Source organism: Larimichthys crocea, chromosome IV, assembly GCF_000972845.2.
Source record: "Larimichthys crocea isolate SSNF chromosome IV, L_crocea_2.0, whole genome shotgun sequence".
NCBI lineage: Eukaryota > Metazoa > Chordata > Actinopteri > Sciaenidae > Larimichthys > Larimichthys crocea.
The window spans coordinates 4,295,860-4,319,633 of record NC_040014.1 but is presented as its reverse complement, the minus strand read 5'-3'; the positions used below and the strand labels follow the sequence as shown (position 1 = coordinate 4,319,633).

The 23,774-nt window shown below is 39.2% G+C and overlaps 1 protein-coding gene across 3 annotated transcripts in view; it reads left to right on the top strand.

The window, feature by feature from the left end:
• si:ch211-196i2.1 (collagen alpha-1(I) chain) overlaps positions 1 to 23,774 on the top strand; it is a 97,782-nt gene that overhangs the window by 12,923 nt on the left and 61,085 nt on the right. For all 3 annotated transcript variants that reach the window (XM_027278549.1, XM_027278548.1, XM_027278547.1), the window contains exons 2-4: positions 18,111 to 18,258; positions 18,528 to 18,686; positions 20,732 to 20,924. In XM_027278549.1, the coding sequence (XP_027134350.1) occupies positions 18,111 to 18,258; positions 18,528 to 18,686; positions 20,732 to 20,924 (500 nt within the window). The remainder of the gene's footprint in view (positions 1 to 18,110; positions 18,259 to 18,527; positions 18,687 to 20,731; positions 20,925 to 23,774) is intronic.

Genomic DNA, 23,774 nt, shown 5'->3' with positions numbered 1-23,774 from the left:
GGTATAACATCTTTGCTTATTAGTTTTTCTGTCTTGAGTGCAACACTAGCCGGCTTGTGAATAGTGCATGGGGTGATGAACTTTGTTGTTTAATTCAGTAGGAGCTAACAATATCTGCTAGGACCGAGGAAGGATACCAGAGATATTAGTGATAGCTTCCTGAGTAGAAACCTTGCTATAGCAGAAACTTACTGGTTGACAATTTTCTTTTGTCCCATTGTTTATTCTGTCACACCACCCAACTATCTTTACAGTTTTGTTAATAAAAATGAACATGCACTTCTGCCTAGGTGTACACAATCATTGTTGTCTATCATCAAAATCATCATCATGTCCCTGTCTGTCTTTTTCCTCATTCTCTATGCCTCCCTCCCTCCAAAGTTAAGTGATGATAATATGGTTCTCATGACCCAGCTCTGTTCTCATCTCTGCTGATTAGGTGAGAGTGACGTAACCTGCTGTGGTCAGTGCTGCTGACAGACATGAAGAGAAAACCATAGGTGTATGTGCTGCTGGCGCCCTTACAAGCAGGCATATGCCTGTCAGGATGTCTGAGTGAGGCTGTCCATACAGGGTTGCAGAGCTGAGACTTGCTGTATATTGAGTTTCCATCAGTTTATGCAGAACAGGTCAGTTTAAGGACATGTTGTACATGAGAACTCTCTTTCCAGCTTTCATGAGTGTCTGTCAGAATGACAGCCCATGAGTCGAAGTTATTATTCTGGAAAACAGGAATTTCCAACATGTGACACAGTTAAATAAAGCTGAGCAATGAATAAAAACATTAAAATGACAAAACTGTAACTTTTACAGCTAGACTAAACTCATGTTTCAAAATACAAATAAAGAGATGCCTTTTTCTACCCTACTAATGTTGAGCCACATATCTTCACTGCTTTACAGACAGCACAGAGAGTGTGACTGAAAAAGTGACCCTATGATCAATCTCCCTGTGCTGATACGACCTCTCAACCAGTCATTGCTCTATTGGACACCTGGGGCGTCATGTACAAAGACTTGCGTAGATTTCCTACTGAAACTTGGTGCACGCCAAAACCCTTTCTTTTCTATTGTACATCCCAATCAACGTGGAATTGAGCGCACATACAGAGGTGCCAAACTCCTTGCTGTCTACAACAGGGATAAATATGACGAAAAAAAGACGTGAGTGGGAGTGTGTGTGTGAGGCTGTAAATGCCGTGGGATCTGAGTAGCGCGCACACAGAGGTTAAAAAGAAATGGTCAGATCTCAAGGTGGAGGTGAATCAGACGGTTTCTGCCCACCGCTGAAGCGTGACCGAGGAGTGGAGGAACTCTCCCCCTTCGACAAGTGAGTGGCCTCTTTAGTGGGTGACACAGCTCTGCACTGGAGTGGTGGGAGCCCATGACAGCCACGGTCCCCTGGGCTTAGATGAAGGCAGAATACAATAAACCACTTAAATTAACCACACAATTATTAAATGCAGTAGTGCGCCATGGCTGACATTTCCAACTGGCATGGATACTGAACTTATTAGAAAGCTCTGCAGCTCTAATTTCACCAGCAGAAAATAAAGAAAACCAAAAACATGATATTTGAATGCGCACATGCCCAAATGTGCATTGCACTGGTTTACATATGGGACAATTAAACGAATAAACTATTTACTTACGCAGATGCCAGCCTCCAGCCTGTTCCCAACCATGCTGTTAGTCATGAATGAGTCATGCGTTGAACCAGGCCACCTTACCACGATGTTAGTTAGCTGCATTTGCATCACATGATTTGAACATTGATGGAATTAAAATGTTTCCTATTAACATAAACAAATTCATCCTTTTATAGCAATGTGTGTGCAGTCAATAGCTTCGATTACATTAGGGAAACCGGCTCACTGCAAATTGCGCTTTAATGTCGGCCTGTTCAACAGCATTGTACAGGAATTTGATGTACCTGGATGACATTCAGATGATTCCGTCCTACACAGCTGGCATGGTTCGGCTCAGGGTTGACTGCCACACTCCTGACCGATTGGCCAGCTCCCGCTGGAATGCCCCTGTTGCCAGGAACCCCAGCATGGTCAGCACCTGTGTGACAACCCCTGGCTCCTTGCCTTGTTGTGCTCAAGGCCCGGCCGCAGCTCTCCAGTAACACTGGCCTTGGTAACCGAAATCGGCTTATGAGCTAATTATCATCGTTTGCAAGTAAATCCTTGCGTTTCCTAAATACTCGCTCATGTCGGATTGCACCATTTGCAAGGTCCTCTAACAATGCTAACGCTGCCATTGTTAATATCATTTTCTTTATCACATTGTGCATGCTTTTATATCCACCCATATAATTGCAAACACGTGGGTGTGTTAATTGTTCATAAGTGTGTTTCTGATGTGTACATCACTCTGATGACTACTTGTTTTCACATTATTAACAGTTTTCCAGCATCACCTAAGTGTCGCCAAAGGAACAACAGCTGTGGAAACGTGCGTACGCCAGCCATGAAGTTGGCATGGGGAACCACACATTTCCATGGTCATTTCACGTTTTATACATCTGAACGTAAGCGTGGAAAAGGATGTACGCCACATTTTTGTGCATACGCAACCTTTGTACATGAGGCCCCTGAAGAGTAAACAACTTAACTGAACTTGACTCCCAGGGTCAGGATTCATATAGCACAGAGCTAAGCAAGCCTTGTAAAGCTTTTTACAAGAGTTTTTTACAAGCACTTTAATGACTTTTTCAATATAAAGATGGTGTTTTCTTACCCCATCCACTGTGGTCTGCATGATAATGATGACCTTAACAAGACAGGGCAGTGGTTATAAGGGCAGTGAAGACTTTTGCGGTCATGAGATCCTAGCAGGCCAATTTGCCCCATGTAATGGAATAGTCTACTCTTTTTCTATGTATTAAACTTTTACAGTGTTCACATGGTAGTATTGCACTAGTAACTGGGAGGACAATACAGTATAGTACAATACAGTATACTGTTAAATAAATAAATTAAATTAATTGTTTAATCTATAATTGTGAAAGAACCAAAAATCCTTCAAATGTTTGGTATTTTCTTATTGGGAGATGACTTAATTTATTATCAAACTTTTAATCAACCAATTGCTTCATCACCCATACCTTTTGTCATACTATTCTTTGTATATTGACTTGGAAATTTTCATGTTGTCCATATTGAAATCAAAATTACACATTAAATACCACGCCAGCAGCTCTGCGACCCTATACATCGATGCTCATCACAAAACGCACAGGCTGGTGGGAATGTCATTCATTTTGCAGACATTTGGTCATAAACTAAATTGTTGGTCAATAAAAATTTTGATGTGATCATGCCGTGAGATGAAAAGTGAAGGATCGCCAACCTTTCATCCTCAGGGGAACATGAATGTCAATGTCAATTTCATGATGGTATTGAGGAAAAGTCAGGGGATCGTCAAAGTCATTAGGATTCCTCATCTGGGAACCATGCATGTACAAAATTAGGTGCCAGTCCATATAGCAGATGCTTAAGTGAAAACCTATGACTTGCTGAATACATGTTTCAATCCAGCCAAAGCTGTTGAGATATTTCTCTGTGGACTGAAGAGGTGGACCGAGCCATGTCGCTAGCCTTGCTGAAAGATTCTGTCGGTCTCAAGTTCTACAATGTTCTACAATGTTTAGGCTGATTGAAGCCTTTTAAAACATTCTGTAATAAGGTTGTTAACAAGGTTTCACCTGACAGCAGTAACATGAGTATTTGACACATTTGATTGGGTCTATGTTTAACTTAACTCTGGAGCGTTTGCCACATGAAGACAGATGCAGTGCAGTAAAGATGTTGTACTGTTTGTACAGAGGTGACAGGTGGACAGCGGAGGCACTCTGCCAGTTTTATAGTGCTGTTCCCATACACTGATTGGCCTGGGTCCTATTTAATTTGTCAGTCTGAAAATATTCATGGTCGAGCTTGAAAAGAAGGCACCATAGATTGGATCTAGTATCCTTTGGAAACTGATCTGTTTTTCTACTGTGGTTCATGGCTATATGTTTCACAGGTAAGAACAACAATCATGAATATAAATCAACAAACTTAAGGGGCTGCAAATTAAAAATTAATATAATTCTGTTGAGAGAGTCTTTGACGCTGATATTATTGTTTTCTGTGGAAATACTGTGGCCTCTTTTAGTTGGAAAATATTTTTTTGCCATCCCCAGATCATCTCGCAGTGGGCGATGGGATCTTGTGGTTTGTCTTCTGTCCAACACACACCTTTTTTTACTTCTTGCATTTCCACTCCAGTTGAGATGTATTTCTCCTTCAATGTTCCAGCAGACTCAATACCTAACTCACCAACTCCCTGGGCCATCCAAAAGCCCCTTCTCTGCTTTCCTCATCTGATGTAAAATACTAATTTACAGGCTGTTCTGCCCTCCCCTCCCTCTGCAGCTTTGTTTTTCTAACTGCTATGTAAGACACATGTAACACAAAGGCTTCCCCCCCATCTGTTTGTAGGTTCAGCTGTCACATTCCTCGTCTGGCTGTGTGGTTCTTGGAATTGCAAAAAGGCAGTCAGAACATGGAAAGGAAAAAAACAATCATTTAGATAGGGTTAATGAGCATGTAATCATAAATAATTGCCTCATATTCCTACACTTCTGTGGCTCTGAAGCTTTAGCTTTAGTTTCAGAACATGGCTTGACATGATTAAAGAACTCTTCATGTTGCTTGTAGATTCAGCTTTGGGGACTGGCTGTCTGCAAAGTCGACTTATCCAGATGTACTTGGAGCTTGTCTGTTAAGGCCCTTTCACCTTTCATCTGTTCAGCAGCCTCCATAGGTGGGGTCCAGGGATGGATCCTGTCCCAGGAGCTGGATGTGCATTGTGCCGAATGTGTCTGCTTAGTGAGAAATGAAACGTCTCTCATGCGAAGCAAACTGTCAGGCTCACATCTGTGAAAACATACAGATTATTTGCTTTTGTTGAAATCTCATTCTCATGTTTGACATGTAGGACTTGTAGTATTGCAGTTACTGTAATAAGCTGTTAATTCATAACTGTCATTATTTCATTTTCTTGTTAGTTAATTTGTCAACAAAATAAGATGTGCGTTATAAACATAATAATATAATACTAATAATAATTTAATAATAATAATAATTTTATTATTTTATATCTTATATTATTATTATTATTATTATTACAAAACACAAAGTGTATCAAACTGAATATGTTGGCTAACTGTTAGAATACAAAAGGTTCATTTAAATATAGACAAGCACCAAACACTGGAATGTTTAGCAATACAGGCAGCATAGTTTTGTGTGTGATGCTCTTGGCCCACTGACATCAGTGGTCCTCAGAGGATAAACCCTAAAAATGTTGGTGATTTCGCTGCCTTTTACTTTACTGCCAACATGAGGTTATATTTTTAGTTTTGAGTCAAATGACTCAACAACTATTTGAAAGATTGCAATGAATGTCCTCCTCAGGTTTATTTAAGAAGGATAACAGATTAAAATAAAAATTGTGAATACAGCCTCAGAGCCACTAGGTTGATGGATATCATTAAATTACTTGGTAACACTTTATAATGAGTACACCCGATAAAGCATTAGTTAAGCATTAATATATACTAAATTCACCATTTATAACACATGAATACTCATTAGTATGTAGTTTATAAACACAATTACAAATGTTTTACTCATTATTGATAAGCACAGTAGTTATGGGTTAATAAATACTGAATTCATCATTTATAAAGCATGTTTCTAATGTAAATACTCATTAGTATATGGTATATAATTACAGTTATAAATGTTTTACTCTTCTGTACTAATGTTTAGTGAGTGTGTTAGTAGATGTTTTATAAAAACTCACAAATTTCATTTCCAATGGATTACCTATAAACATTATTAGGCAGTTACAAACCACTTACTACTCGTTAGTTAAGTATTTTGTGTGAGCTCATCTAATGTGGGCACTATCTATGCCTTATAAAGCATTTACAAATGAGATTTAAAGGCTGGAAATGCCTCAAGACTCACAAAAGTTTCAGTTATCTTAACAGACTAAGGAGAGACACAACACAAAGGGATATAGGACATATTGCATTGATATTTATTGCAACTTCCCAACATATTGTAACTGTAAAACTGTTCTGTTGATGCAAAAAGACGACCGAGGGTAAACAAAGCTGAATAAAAACTTGCCTAGATTTTGTTAAATTAAAATGTAACATGGGTCTTTGGTTCAAGTGACTGTATTTTAACTTCTGAAAACTTACACCTGCTTCACATTGAAACACACCGTACGTTACAGTCATAAACATTCTTGAGACAATGTTTATTTACTTTTTTACATCTAAATTATCAACCAAACTCTTTTCAACCAGTTTAGGTTCAACTTTAATATCTTGACAACTTATACATCTGCAAATAAATAAATCAGTGCTTACTGTGTACATGTGGTTCTTTATAGGTTGCAGTCACATCCTGGCTCCACATATAGTACATGCTAGAAACTGTTGCCTGGCTATCATGCTATTTGAGGTTTTTACATTAACTCTTCATCTGGTTGTTCATGTAGACACACTAACACTGACCTTAACCTCAGAGACCTGAAGGTCATTGTGCTAAAGGGAGAGTGTGTCAAACAATAGAGCACACCTCTGATGGATGGCCTGGATTCCCCACAGTCAGGCTGACTGCTCTTTGCCCTCATGTCATTCATTAGGCATGAGAAGCTAATGTTACGTCTCAAGTTCGGTACCTGTCAGTACATTAAAGAAAGGGGGAAAAAATGAAGATGAATATTTGACATCAGTGACACCCACAGTGTGCATAGTTTTGATGTTAAGAAATACCTACAGGGCCATAACCATATCATTAGTGCTATTCACTCCTGCAAAAACAGCAGGGAATTTGACCCAGGGGCATGTTCATCGCTCCATCCACTTCCTTTGGAGTCCTCTGAATTTTTCAACATGTGAGTTTAGAAGCAGACCAGGGCAAGTGTTGACTGGTGCCCTTCTACGTTTCCTCTCCCTCAAGGAAAACTCCCATGAAACTCCGGCATTGTTGTGGCGAGGCTGTTGTATGTTGAAAGCTTTAGCGAGTCTGTAAGCACGGCCATTTTTCACCATGGATCCATTGTGCCATAAAATAGCATTCAGACGTTAACAAAACAGCGTCTGGACAGGCCGCACCCCTGAGTCATACTTAAATATTATTCATCCCAAGAGGGGAAATGAGAAAATGTTCAAGGGGGCTCGGCGTAGTCTATTTTTCTCCTCTTTTTTACCATGTCATTTCTGGTTGATGTGGCATAATCTGATGGTAACACTGAGTGTGGTGTACTATTATCACTTTTGATTTGTCTGACACCCATTAACAAGAATACTGTAGTTCATAAAATGTAGATGTAATGCTACTTTAAGCATTAAGTGTCACACAAGGACTCTCCCTTTCTTCTAGCTCTAACCACCATAATGTTTAATTTGCTTTCATGATGACTGGCTCCAGTGTTCTTAAGGCCCTCTTTGAAGGGATTACAACAGCAGTTAAGAGAGAAAAACGGCACAGGAAGTTTTTGTGTTTCTTTCAACCCTCCAGGACTGAGTGATTATTCGCTGTGGATAACAACTCTGGAGGAAGAGAAGCAGTCCCAATGAGGGGCAAAGGTGCTCTAATTTTATTTAGTCTAGAAAACAAACAGGATATGTGTTCACGTTATCACTGGGACTAGGCTGTAAAAGCAGACTGAATCAAAATTTCCTACCCATTACCTGTTCCCAGGAGTTTACATTATAAAGAATATTGTGCACGTGTATTTTACTTGCTACTTCTACAACTCTGGTTTCAATCCATGCTGAGATCTCACCTGTTCCTCTCCTAAACATACTCTTCGTGTCACTGTAATTCTTCCCTCCAGAGAACACATATTTACTGCTTTTCCAGATGAGAATAGCTTTCAAGATCAGAGCCCAGATCTATTGTGTCCTAAACTAGTCTCTGGGCCTTGTTACTTACGGGCTAACAGCATAGCTGTTATATCCATTCATTCCACTTTATCCCTCTGTGTCCTGCTCTGGGCTATAGGCCCAGGTAACAAGCCTGTCCTCACACAAACACAGATTTTACATAAGCTTACTACATCCTCTGTTATGGACACCTCTTGAAATAATACCCCAACATCGGATCTTGCTCTCTGATAGCCAGACCTCATAAAGTCAGCAGTCTGGGGCTGTACTGACAGAAGGTATTTCCATTAGGATGCTGCATCTGTGAGTGTTTCACAATCTGCTGTTCACTTAAAGCTCAGTGTGGCAGTAGGTGTGCTCATCACTCAAAGCTTTGTTGATGACTGACTGATTGAGATGTTTAGGAACACAGAGTTTCTTATGTTTCCTGTGTTTCAACTTTCCAATCTCTCATTTCCTACTTATCTGGCCCGGTGATTCCCCCCTCGTTTTCCACCAGGGCAGGTGGAAGTCTTTAATCTTCTGCCTATTTGGACTGCCTCCTCTACCACAACAGAGCCCAGTAATTGTACCAGCACAGTAATTGAGCTATCTGTTGGTCCGTCTCAGACTATTAAAGTAATATGATCCCACCACAGGACGGCATGACAGCCGGCTCTGCTTCCCTAGATTATGGATGCTGGAGGTCGGCCAGACCAGGAGGCAGCGGTGAACGGGAAGAGTTTGATTTAGATTGGAGCGAGGATGTCTTATCATGTTCCTGTGGTTATGGTTGTGGTAACTGTGCCCCAAAAAACACTGCTTCTCCACACAGGCATTATTTCTTACAACCAAGGTTTATTTTAGAGGTAAAAACTGACAGGCTCCATACAGTATGGCTAATGGGATAATTAAACAGTACACACGGGGCGGGACAATATGGGCAAAAAATTATAGTTTCTGTTTTTTGTTGTGATTTTCTCTTTTTTTCTACCTAAGATTGGAGATTATTTTGACATTTGAACTTTTACTTTTCTTCTGGCAAAAAGTAAAAACAGTTGAGCAATAATAATAAAAAACCTGCACCACCTACATCATACTCAAAAACACACACGTCTCATTCAGCTATGGACAGTACCAACGAAGTACAGAGGATTCAAATAAGTACAGCATAGACATCCATTTATTATACTTCATGTCTATGCTGTACTTGGCTTGATGATGTTTGGGTCAACAACCCACTTGAGAGCAGTCTGTGTCCTTTTTCAACCTGTCCCTCTTAAATTCACTGTTATCCAGAGAGTCAGCTCACCACATGGAATCACAAGTTGATGTGAAGTTCACATTTTGCAGTTTATGGGACTTTTTGCTGAAACCTTTTTGAGCTTTAATTGTCTCTCAAAATGAAAGTCAATTAGTTTACTCTTGATGCATAACATTTACAGTCGTGACCTGTCTTTAATCAAGTGCTTGTTGTTGATGTTGTAGGTTGTAATATTTCCAGAACTGACAGTATTGGTAGGAATCATAAGGTTGCAGTATGTTTCAGGGTAAAACATGCTGTATATACTACATAGCAGACAATAGACGGTCCAGTTATGGTGTCACAGTCTCCACCTGTGCACTTTTAACCCCTCCAGAGTCTTATATCATTCTCTCTTTACGACAGCTCAACAGTCTTCAGTCCCACATTGTGCAAGAAAGCTCAGACTGCTCTACATATATACCATGAATTAATAAACACTAGGAGCTCCGTTCTCTCATTCTCCCATGAGGTTTGTCACAGTGCACACTATGTAGAATAAAGTCTAAACAGTAGAAACGTGTGTCTGTGTTTAAGAAGGAAACAGCCCCCCCTGATCAGCTCACAAAGTCAATGTGCCATAGAGGAGCTCTGGTAAGAGGTGGGAGAACATTCAGTGTTTGTGTCCACTATCAGTGACCCCAACATGCCAGATCTGACCCTCACTGACCCAGCTGCCCCCCCCCCCCCCCCCCATTCATGTGTACCGTGAATGTAAAAGAGGATGTTAAACAGCACTATCATTCTGTCTGTTAGAGTCGCATTATTTTAACTGCACGGCTCCAATGTAGAGGTCTCACCCCCCATACTTTTTGTGGAATAGTTTATTCCACAATAGGCAAAGATGTGGTGCAATATTCATTTTTCACTTTAAAGAGCCCCCAAAAATTAACAATGAAAATGTAACTGTTGTATTGCTTCGTGGTTTGGAATAATTTTACAGAAGACAAAAAATAAATTCCCCAGTAGCATTCTGTATTTTTTTTTAATGCCAAGCCATGTGGTTATATCACTTGACTTGTTGTGAATATAGCATTGTTTTTAAACCACGATGATTAAGTAATTAGTTGATCAACAGAAAATGATAAAGTTTAAATCTGGTTAAATATGAATATTTTCTGATATATTAACTTTCATTCATCCATAAAAAAGTCTAAAGTTGCTCATTGCTCAATTGCTTATGCATTTCCTATTAAATATCAAGCAATTCAAAACAATATTTGGGTCATGGCCAGGCCAAGTTTCATATTCGGTTGCTGAAACATAACACATGCATAAATGATGGATCTAAAACTAGAATGTCAGTGAAAAGTTTGGATTACCTTTTGGCCAGTACAACTGATTGCTGATTGATTTGTCATTGTTTTGGCCGTCTAAGTCTGAGCCTGGCACCCTTTTTCTCCCGCAAGCTAGTTCCCTTGTTCAAATAGCCTGCAGTGGACTGACTCAGAGCTGGGTATCAGCCAAGCTCAATAATTGCTGGAACTCTAGAGAGTTACAAAAATAGAGGAAGTGAAGACTGGCTTTGGTCTGGCCTCATGCCATTGTCTATTGTTGGCTCATGGTGGACCTGAGCTTTGTTACCTACTGTATCAGCCTGACATAAAGTCTCTAAGCTCCTTACATGCTCCACTGACGTCTGAGCCAAAAGAAATTAGTACAATCAAAAGAAGTGTGTCCAAGGCTCAATGCTTTGGGAGTTATGCATCTGGGCTGTAGTGGAGACTATGGCTTTCCTTTTTGGCCTCACTTTGCTGTGTAACTCAAGTCAATTCCAGAGACAATCGTGTGTGTGTTCATGTCCACACAAAATATCATCCCTCTGGAATGAGAATATTTGAATATTTGAGGTTTCAGGAAAATGCAGAACATGCTCACAGCTTTTCTGTCTTCCACTCATGTAAAACATTTCTGGTTTTAAATTGCTCCATCTGTTGACTGGCTCAACGAATCATTTTTCATTGCTGTCAGAGTGATTTCTATCAAAGAATCTATGACAGCACTGACAGTATTCTGCCTCGAAGCGAGTTAGATGGGTGCAGTATATGATTGGATTTATATACTGTAGTTACTGAGAATTGGATAGATGCTGTGTGTAGCCAGCAGCTATACATTGCATGTGTGTTTGTTTTGTTTCTTGTTTGTATTAGTAAACCATATGTATGGATGTATGGATGTATGGATGTATGTATGTATGTATGTATGTATTCCAGTAAGTAGATGTTCGGACCGCAAATCAGAACGTCTTACAGCTCTGCAGTTCTGTGTGGATGAGAGCATTTTCAGGTGGAATTACTGAATGCTGCAACGTCTATGGCTACAACACGGATTGCCTGTGGCGAAAGATCGATAGCACTGTAACACTATCTGGACAGGGCTCAACACACTCACACCTTTCAGGCTGGCAACCAGGCATCGGCTTTTAGTTGCCGAAGCTGAAAATATGGTTGCCATTTTTAATCACCTTATATTTTGAGTAATTGGGATGCTTTGCATTTATAAATCAGCTTAATGTAAATACAAAAGAATATTTAAAGGCCATATAACAGTAACCAAAAAGTAGTTTGTGTTTCACCTTCATATTTTAAAGAGTTTGAATCATAAGTGTTACGACTTAATGTTTCCTCTCTCAGTTCATTGCATATAAAATATTAGTAGCACAGCTGTTCCTCCAAAATGATTCCAACAAGTTTCAGGTTGCTTTGCAGTTCAATTTTATCATACTTTATATAATAATATTATGATATTTTTTCTTATCCCAAATATCCTTTGTATATAAATATACAAAATAAATATATTTGTTTTTCGTTCAGGTTCTTACTCAGCTGAATCAATTTGCACATCTGTTTGTGATGTTGACGGGGTAGTCGAACTTTTCACCCCACAGTCAAACATCTTCATTTTCTTCGCCGTTGTCTCTAAAGCAGTTGCTTGTGCTCATGCAAGTGAACACACCAATGCAACTTGCAGTGTTGTTTGGTTCCAGTTCTGATCGTAACAGCAATATTTAAATGTTACACTAATAAAACAAACATCAAACATTTCGTTATTTTTGGGTGGCCAGTTTGCAGTTTTCTATCCGTGTTTTTTATATGGTATAAAGTGGCTGCTGCTATTGGTAACCAAAGCCCAAGAATTGGTTGCCAATTTCTTCTTATGGCAACCTTGCAACTTTTACCGTTGAGTCCTGAGATTTATACGGGTGTGTTTACATAATTTAGCCCAAAGTTCTTTCATTCACTCCATGATATACTGTAGAACAAGGATGGGAATATCTGTATTAGTTTGGTACTGAAAAGGTACCTTCTTTAATGCTTTCCTCACAACTCACTGGCGACAGTGGAGACTGAGAAAACACAAGCAGCCTAAGGTGACAGATTTTTTGTGTAATCCACATCTGAGCTATCAGATCCCACATGTTGCTTTTTCTTTTGTATGGAGGGAATTTTTGGAAAGAAACACATTAACATACAGAGGAGGGTGCAACCATAAGTTGCAGAGCCTGGCAGAGGAGCTGCAGGTGAAGTGAGGCCCTGCATGTCAAACAAAGCGATTACTTAAATTAAACTTCCAGGGCTGAAACTAACCATTATTTTAATATAGAACAATCTGCAGATTATTTTCTGTATTAGTCGATTAATTGTTGAGTGTATTAAAACTAAAATTATAAGAAGTCTGATTAATTTTTCCTTAATTTTTCATTCCTCAATCCATTAAGCATTTCTGCCCTCCTACCGTTCTTCTTAGACCCAAAATTAATGGGTAGGAAAGTATGAAAGAACAAAGACAGTGAGCCATCAACTTTTGGTTACTGTCTTTGACATGCGGAGAAATCATGGTGAGTGATGGAACCTCACAGTGCAGTGCAGAATGTATGAGAACCATATGTGTGTCTTATAAACAAAAGCTTTTTACAAAAGATCATATGAGTTACATATGATAACCCCGTCAGAGCATTTTTTCCCAGATTATTAACTCTGCATTGTGTTTAAACTACAAGTACATTATTGAATGATTATCAATGAGGACACGCAAAATTGACTTTTATTCATTGTTAGACATTTATTTTCATCACTGAACTGTCTCTGTTTTAACTCTGATGTAAATCATAGGAGTTTTGTCAGATGAATAATAGTTGTAGTAGCAATTGAAGTAGAGTAAACACAGAATTACTGAGGCCTTTTTACTATTTGTCTGCACATCTCTCCAGAGGCTTTTGTATTCTTTTATATAACAATGGTGGATCGTCATTAAGGCCCCCATTTGTTACACAGACTATCACTTTCCCTCATCAGAAGGCAGCTGAGATTTATAGAAAGGATCAGTGCAAGGCATAAAAACCAAAAAAAAGACGATGGTTTACAATGACTGGGGGCATATGAAGAAGATCATACACAGCTGCTGTCTGTGTTTGTGATTTCCAGGACCCTTTCCCTGATGCACTGTGTTCTGTTTGTGCTCATTTCTCTGCGTTAATACCTTTGGCTGATGCTGATCCTTTTAAAAACCTTTACCCATGCAACATGTGGTGATATCACTATTGATATTATCAACACAGGCTTTTAGACAGCCCTACATAAAGTGATAGGTTGGGCTTTTGGGAACGTTACTGTGTCATATGTGGTTTCACAGGATGGTGTGAATGAAGTGGCAGGAGAACGATTCTAATGCAGACAGTCGAGGCAGGCGGGACGTTTTTTTTAACACACATAGTATTCTGTTTATAACCTGTTTTTATTTGGTTGCCAAAAAAAAAAACAGTTACTGCAGGTTTAGCATTATACTAACAAGTACAAAGTATTACATGGATTTTCAGGAAATTGTCTAATAAAGCTGATAAAACACCTAGATCCTAATGTATCTTGGCTTGGGATGAGTTTAGTTAGTAGAAGATAAGATGACAAAAGTATCACTCATTTGGTATGTTCATTTTGTTTCATAAAAGTGTTGAAATTTTAAATGTTAGTCGTGGTTTTGTTGTGGTCAAAGTGAAATCTAAAAAACTATTTGATGGTACACACATTCATGTCCCCTCAAAATGTAAAACCTTTGTGTGTTTGGTGTTGTGAATGGCTGTGAATGGTGTCATGTAATTAAAATCTTACATTTATCATCAAGTTACGTTGAATTAACTTTGCAAATTTTAGAACAACTAGAGAAAAATCAGAGGAAACTTGTGAGTAATCACTGAATGTACACATTTAGGACAGTCGGGTGAATTTACTGTTACAGTGAACATAACCTTCAGACTGCATAGAAAGGTTAATTTTGTTATTTGCCCTATTTATCCAGAGTCATACAAAGACTAAGCTTACCCTGAAAGTCCTTACCATTCACACTCTTCCTCTGATGCAGGACTCCAACATCTGTTTTACTTTTGCTGGAAACAGAACAGGCATGACTGGCGGCCCCTCTCCCTCCCTCCTTACCCCCTCATCGTAATGACTTGATCCTTTGATTATAGTGTTGGGAGAAAAGCACATGAGTATGTTAGTAAGTTTTCCTGGAGGGTACAGCATTGGCACATGAATGTTCTTTCATGAATCCTCCTGCACAAGTGAGGCTTAATAAAGACCATCAGAGCATTAGCAGCAGTAAGTGTGTGAGAATGTTTTCCAGTTCCTGAGGCTATAAATTACTGCTCAGATATTGTAGCATTAGCAATCCCACACACATCGTGATACGACCGTGGAGTTTGTGGATTGTGTGATTGATGTTAATGTTGTCACTGCGTTTCACTAAAATGTGTAAATTGCTAGAAACTACAAACTGTAATTACAAATCTAAACAACAACAGACATAATTATGCCTGTGATAATCTAAACATCTATCCAATCAAAGTTAATGACCCTAGTGCAGAAACAATTAGTTGAATAATGGATTTGTTGGCTGAAAGAAAAAAAACAACAACTAGATTATCATTTTCTTTGTCTTAATTGGACAGTGACAGGTGAAGAGACAGACTCTAAACGAGAAGAGAGTGGTAGTGGTATGACATACAGATGCTCAGTGGAAGAGCGCATTACAAAAATGTTTGTGATTTCTGTCACTCTCATGAAGCATCATGTTAGTTGTCCAGTCATATTCCTGCTGGTGTACAGTACAGCCACAACACTTTTACTCTGCTGATGCCTTCAGGCCAACATCATTTACTGCAGCCGTGACATGTTCACTGTCATCATACAGCAACTGTTTCTTTTATGCAACATGAGATCATAAAATGGAAAAGAAAGATTTATTGGCTCTCAGCGGCGCTTTAATCAGCTTGTCTGTTGACATAATCATCTTTGCTGTTTGATGCAGCTGTGAGAAATTCCCCCTTTCTCCCTTTATTATCCATGTCTCATCTAAACTCTTTAACTGTAGCGTATGCTCTCATCCCATGGGACCACTGTCGTCACTAATTGTTAGACAGAATGGTGATAGTAAATTGATACTGTAAAATAAAGGTTGTTTCTTATCGTTTCATTCATAAATGTAAAAACTCATAAAATGCTGTCATTACAGTCCTAAATCATTTGGCCTTAGTTTTAAGACATTAATGAAATATTGAGCAGAGTAAACTTTGGACTGGAGTGTCAATATACAGTAGTCAATACTTTTCATTAGCATCTTTCTTCAGATCTTTTGTGACTGCTAAATGGCTTTCTATAAAAAATGTTAAGCCTCAAGCTAAATCCATGAAAACAATAACAATAGCCCTCAGGGTTTGCTGAGAAAACTCCCTCAGGGCGACTTTACAGCTGTTTCCACAGGCAGAGCACTTCCCCTCATGACGTGAAAGCTTCATGTGTGAAATCAGTGAATTGCTTCTTGAACACTGGCGTCTGCAACCACAGCCTGGCATATGTTATTATCAAAATCAAATCACCACCATTATTGAGCGTGTGCTGTATGTAAAGATTAAATTCTGAAATTGAACTTCGCAAACGTTCTGTTCATCATCTGTGGCCCACAGTGAATGAGAAATGTCTGTCCTTTACTTGCCTTTTTAAAACTTAAAACTTGACATCTTGTCTACCTGCTTAGCAAACTATTTGGCCTCACATCCCTCAAGGCCTTTAACTAAAGGTCAAGAGTGCAAAGCAAACCATTATTCAAATTATTTCTCCCCTCTAAGTGGTTCTAGTCCATATATCTTTGAGGATTCCTGAAAGGCTGGTATGTTGGAATTTTTAGTGTGACACCAGATATGTTCCCTCAGTGCCATTCCTCGGGGCAGCAGAGTGTAACCACACGGCTCTCTGTGGACCAGTGATTTGTCTGGCACTGCTGCCAGGATGAGTGTAAAGAGCAAACGGGTCTCTAAAGGGCTGACAGACGTGGATTCATTTATTAAAGAGCTTGAGAGTAGAAGGCTTTAATCTGCTTGAGCAATCCCATATTTTTGGAAAAAATCCCAAGGCAGTCTGAGGCATGTTCATAGCAGTTAAATCCCAGAGGTTCATGTTTTAGTGCTGCCTGAGTAATCTTTAGGCACCCTGCTGCTCATGTTGATCACTCTAACGTGGATGCTCTTTTGTTAAATTGATTTTTTTTCTCTTGCATGTTACTAGTCTAATTAGTCTCCACCAACACTTACATAATGACGCTGACATTTAGTTTTGGACAATCAAGAGCAGTCTTTGAGTAGTGACTCACTTTCTCCAAATATGATGAAGAGCTCTTTTTATAATGCACAGGCGGAGTTGTTAAATTGCAGGATTAAACAACTTTATCTGCTCACATGGAGTAAAAATCAAGGACTGTCATGTAATGAGGTACTATAAGGCACAAAAAAACAGGGGGGTCTTTAAATAGGATGGAATTTGTAGCAGCCCTCTGTAGCTTTGAAAGGCAATGGCCCTGTAAGTGGTTTTCCGCTTTTCAGTAATGCCATCAGTGGTCTGTTCACAGCATGTTAAGGTTTTTCCTAAGTGCCAGCAGAAGTACGTTTGGTTTGGTTCCTGCAGATGGTCACCGTCTGGATCCCCTAATCTTGAAACATTTCTGAACACACTCTGAATGGCCAGAAGTATGAAGAAACCTTTATTGATTGTTCCAAAACCATGAACAATAATCTCCTGTCATAACAACCTCCACTCTTCTGGTCTCAGGATTTCCCCAAGATTTTAGCTGGAGACATTTGCTCCCATTCAGAGGTGAAGTCCAACACATGTACGTTGGGTGATGACGTCTGGTTCCAGTTCCAAATGTGTTGGATGGGGGTTGAGGTCAGGGCTGTGTGCAGGCAAACCTTATCTTATCTTGTCATGTTGAAACAGGAAAGGTTCTTCCCCAAAAGTTCTTCAACAAAGTGGAAGCACACTGTTGTCTTCAATATAATTGCGTGCTGTAATATTGAAATTTCCCTTCATCATGGCCTATCTTAGGGCTTTATGAAACCAGCGTTATAGATATAAGATGAAATATAATTCTCCCTCTCTGTCTCTAATGTAAATCCTTTTGAATCACTTAATCTCTTTACATTTTTACATGAAAAATAAAGCTAAAGCTGATGCTTAAATACTTTGCAGCAGTTGATTCTTTCCACTGACAATAAGACAGATGAGGCTCCAGCTCTGGGTAATCGGCTGCAAACATGTTGACACTTAATTAAAGATAATACAGCACTATGCTGAAAACAAGGAGATCACACGCAGTGACAAGGGTACAATTATCAGTCTAAATCACACTTGAAAAGGTTCATTTACATTTCGTGGGTCAAAATGAAACTCATACAAGCACTTAACACACTGCACTCTAATATTACAGACCAGCACTATCTGTGGTGTTTTGGGCTGGTGTTAAACATCTGCATGGTGTTTATATGTCACAAAGCTTCTCAAAGGATTCAGCTGCATTTTCCCCTGAACTGTCTCACTACAGATGAAGTGGACATTCTGCAGGAGCTTTCTCTTCAGCTGTCCAACAGCAGTAACGCCTCCATGACTCTGGATGACAGCAGGTGTCCAGTCCTGCAGGTGGGGCAGTACTCAACCTTGGCTCTCCCTCTTCAACCGCTGCTCATTGACGGGTACGGTTTCATCTCTTTTTTTATACGCTTTATTAATAGTGCCTTTTGATTGTATATGAAGGTAAAAGCTGTTGGCTTACGTCACTGAAGGCCACCTGTCTTTTTTTTAAATAGTGTTCTCCCGCCAGTCAGTCAGCAGTACATTTTTCATTTTTTGTACACAGTTATAACTAATTCAAAAAGACCTAGTGGTGATATGTTCAGTGTTGTTTTCAGTAGCAATTACAGAGCTAAATGGCTAAATGGTATGTGTCTATGTGTGTGTTTAGGTTTGCAGATGAGTTCAGTTTACTGGTGCAGCTGCGGAGTCCTCGGAGAGATGAACGCAGTGTCTTCACCATGCTCAGCCCTGACAGCCACGTCATGCTGCAGCTGCGGATCAGTGCTTACGCCGTCATCTTCATAGGAACACAGCAGCGGCACTATGAGTGAGCCCTCTTCTTGCTTGGTTTTTGTTTCTTCACTAACTTTTTACCAGATAATAAAACATGAGAATAAATTATGTATGAATTCAGTGAACCGCAGATTTGACAAGCTCTTATTCATGATCAACTGACTCAAAATTGACAGTAAGCTGACTAAGTATATGCTTTTGACTTTTATGCATCACCTCTTATCCAAAGAATCTTGATGTCAGAAGGTGATTACAACATCCATCTCAGATAACTGAGAGCTACTCATTCCCATTCCAGCCTCTTGGCCAAAGTTATTGCAAATGTATCTGCAAGACAGAGGAAGGTTCCGTTTGTTTGCAGTGTGAGTGTATTTCTCTGACTGTAAAATGTGTTTGGCTTTCTCTTTGGTGCAATGATTTATTAGGCTTTGGCTGTCAGCTGGGAACTGACTCTTGGCAGGTTTCGCGTCTTCAGGTACCACAGAGCTCAAAGCAATTCATCACTATAAGACAGGAGACAGAACTGGGCCAAAAGATAGACACACAGATACTGTACTTATCTTTTGCTGTTGGCATATGATTGATTCAATTTTCCTTGTTTTTGTTTTAAAGCATCATGTCTGTCAAGCATGTTTGTTGGTGGCCATCTACATGGTTTGTTTAGACTTTAGACTCTAGTGGGTCTTTTAGACATTAAAGCTCCACTGTAACTCCTACACGTTGATGTATAAAATCAGTAAAATAAAAGAAGTGTTGTGGAGTACCACTGCAAGTATGAAAAAAGCTCCAGAGGGAGCTGTGTCAAGTCTGATGAACTAAAAAAAAATAAATAAATTGGTAAGCCACAAGCCACAAGTGACTGTGCCTGAAGTGATGTCACTTGAGTTCATGTTGGAACTCAGGACGACAAGTTTGAAAATGAAACACATCTGTGGGTGTGGAGTTAGAAAGACGTGAGCTTATCAGACCTCTGTAGACTGCTCTTGATCTCTGCTCGAGGCTAGCAGCTCGAGGCTACAGTACATTAGCTGCTACTCGTAGACATACCCAAATCTCAGACCAAACAGTTGGTGATAGATTTGCATTGTGGGTAATGTAGAAGCCACGATTTTGACATGAAAGAAGAATAAATAGATGATATCTCTGGTTCTGCTGCATCAAAATTTGAATAAATCCTAATTTGGTACACTTTTCAACAGTAACAATGAAATTAGGATGTATAACTTTACTTACAGTGACACACCGACATCCTCAATTAATATTTTCTTTTTAATTATTATTTTTTTTACCTGTTTTTGGTTTTACAGACCATTTACTGTATTCTATTGTTTCAGTGCTCTCAGAAACCTTGTTTCCAGCAGCAGCAGCATGCTGCATCAAACGAGCCCTGATAAACACTATGTACTCTACCTGCGCAGACAGATAAAGTGAGAGACCAGCTGGTGAAGAAAGTGGAACATTTAGCAGCTAAAGAGCAAATTTTTTTTCACAGGAGCAGGTGGAGGTAACAGTTAGCTAACACAATGGTAATATGTCGCAGGTGTGAAGTTGTTCTGTATAGTAACTTACAAAAAGTAATCCATTCATGGAGCTTTAATTGATGAGTTTTTGTATTTTTGGAAAAGATTTAGGGTAGCATGGTTGTGCAGTGGTTAGCACTGTTGCTTCAAACAGCCGGGTCTTTCTCTGTGGAGTTTACATCTCTCCAACTTCCTCCCACAGTCCAAAGGGATTAACTAAAAACCTCTAAATTGCCCATGAGTGTAAATGGTTGTTTGTCTATATGTGCCCTGTGATGAACTCGCCACTTGTCCAGGGTGTACTGCGCCTCTCACCCTAAGTCAAATGAGGATAAGTGGTTATAGACAATGGATGGAAAACATGTCATCAGGATTCTGTTCCAATTATGTCTTGTCCAGCAGTATGTCTCGTCTTAAGGTTTTCACAAGTTAAGTGAAAAATAAAAAAGTCTTACTTACCTTTTGAATAGTCAGAAGGCCTAATCATGATTTGAATATATCTCCTAGATTGATTTTTGCAGACGTGATTACATAATATACCAATATATCTCTCTTTTAGGTTCCCAGTCAGCGGTCTGTCTGATGGAAAGTGGCACCATGTGGCAGTCAGTGTTTCTGCCAAGCGGCTGGCGCTGTATGTGGACTGCTCTCTGTTGGAGAGCGTGGACTGGGTGTACCACGGCATGGGGATCAGCGCCGACGGGCTGCTTATGGTTGGAGGCACCATCGAAGCATTTGAGACTCCATTTGAAGTAAGCAGTTCCGCAACTGTCTTTCTCTTTTTTATTTTATTTTCCCACTGATTATAAAAAGTGATATTAAAACCACCACCCATTACACCCCACACTATATCATCTATTCTGTTTGTCTTCCCATTAATCCATGTTTGTCTTCCCATTTCTTTGTTTTACAAGATTCCCAGAAGCTGAATTCATCAAGTTTTATTCTACCAATAAATGATCAGAGTTTTAGCTGACTGAGCAGTGATCTCCACGGTGTCTGAATTTTTTAATCTTGTTCTATATTGAATGTGTATGTAATAACACACAGCCAGATGGTTATGTAATAGCCAGATGATATTTAAATCAATGGGTAATAAGCCACATGTGTATAGTCCTGTTCTTCTGAATTTAGTCCAAAAAGATGTCCATGAATACTCATCCTAGCGGCACACACACATGCACACACACACCTACACACACACACACACACACACACACATAGACACGCACACACAGGAAAGAACACACAAGTAGATCCAGCCCTGTAGCCTTATCCCACCCCATTCCATTTTCATCACAGGCACAAAGACGTGTAGCCCGTAATGCTTAGAAACCATGTGTTTGTTTTTATAAAGTATGCATAGAAATCCCTGTAACTCATTCTAACCACAACCTCAATTACCGCCCAAACACCAGTGTTACATGAAATTACAGGGGAAACACTGATGAGTGCTTGGACAGAGGATGAGTTCAGTGTTTTCAACCCCTTCCTGACATGAAGACAACTCACTTCACTTTACTTTATCATTAAACAAACCTGGATCTCTTTGGACTGTGGGAGGAAATCCACAAGGACAGCATGTAAGCTCCAAAGTACGAATCATCAAACTTTACAGTTTTGCAGAGTTTTCCAATACGTACAGTTCAGATTTTTTTATTAGTTTCAGGCATCTATTACTTTGAAAATCGACCTCTTGAAAATAACCTGAATGTAATCTGTCACAGAGAAACACCACATTAACGCCATTAATTCTCATCAGCAAAAACACACAAAGTCCATTAAAGGACGATTTGGTAGGTAATGCACCTGGCTTTGCGTTGCGGACATGCTGTCCCAGTTATAACAAGAGCTCATGTAACTCATGGATCATAGTGAGCAGTGTGACTTTATCACAATGAGGGTGAGGAGAAGCAGCATCTGGATTAGTTTTTAGCACCAGACAAAATGGATTCTCCTCGTTCTCTTGGACTGCCTTGTTCCCCTGGTGATAGCTTTTCACTGTGCTCCAAGGATGGAACACTTCTACACTCTGAGGCGGTGACAGTCTTATCCCTAGACAATCTTTTGTGTTAGGCAATGCTAAGCCATACATTAATTTGCTATTTGCATCTATAACTCTCTGCACTACAGGAGACATTCTGCTTCATTTTAAGACATAAAACCCACGCCCTGTTCTTCTAAACAAATTCATATTAGTTCAATTCATTCTGCTGATTCTGATTGTACTTACATGTGATAGTTGTGTTGGTAACCCTCCCAGCATTCATAGAGTCCATATAGTCCAATAGATTCATGGATATAAGCCATCATTTCTGCACTGTAGACATATTTCTGCTATGTGGGTTCTGCATTAAATGATTAAATAGGTTTTAGTGTTCAAATGACAATTACCCTTTTGTCTTTTAGCTGAGTTTGTGTTGTTGCTCACAGTATTTCAAAATAAATTTGGTTTTGTTCTTTTTAAGTGTCCAAAATAAAAGTATAGATAACTCCTCATTGTGAAAATTCAACTAGGATAATTACACTGTTAAAAACAATTTTATTTTGGGATCAACCTTTTTGAAGGCCTAAGATACGGTTCTTTAGTATTGATGTGGACATTCATTTAAGTCTTGAACATTGTTACATAGCATCCCTTTATCTCACCTTTTACTTTTGTCTCTCTTGTTTAACACTGTAATCATTGGTATATTCATGAACTTTGCTCAAGTTATCTGGATACTGTTTGTTGTCATCTTTATTTGATCTCCCATTTAAGAGTATCCAAGAATAAAATTACTGATGAAATGAACTGTGGATTTTTCAGCATCCACTGTCCATTTTTTTTTAAGCAAGCATCACAAGATTTGTAGTACTCATGATCAATCCACTAGCCTAGTTAAGCAGATATATATTTAGCTTGAAGCCTCCATTTTTAGGGTTTTGTGGGATTTTTCTGGCAGAGGTACATAAAGTTAGTTTTTTCTGCAGAAAACATAAAAAATCTCTGAAATAGTACCTTTCGATATAAAGCAGTGTGTCTACATTACATAAAAACCCCCAAATTTCTCGAAAGGACTTCTTTGAAACATGTCTCCCACACATCTCCCACCTTGCACTTATCTTGAGATTTGTCTTGAGAATGTGAGTTGTTTACATTTTTCCCCATAATGGCCCTATTTGTGCATAATAACTGAATGACATGCACCATCAATCTTGAGCTTGGCAAAACAATGAGAAATTAGCATTTTAATGTTACATAATTAGTTTTAAATCCATGTGGTGGTGTGGTTTCCAAAGAAATGTATGTCAGACCTAACACACAGACATGCACAAACATGCACGCTCAAAGACATTTCGACATCATATTTCTATATACACAGTCTTTTAAATGTCCATGTTTTGTTTGGCATGTTAGGCATGACGTCAGAGTCACTGGTAAAGAACCCTGGGAACTGCAGTAAATAAGTAACCCTCAGTAACCTTATGGGCACGTGTGTGTTTGTCTAGGCTTGTCCTTTCATTGTCCATTTCATTTTTATTTTTATGTTTCAAGACTTAATTACAGGTAGGACTACAACTGCTGATTGTCTCAATTATTTGTTTGTTCTGTAAAATGC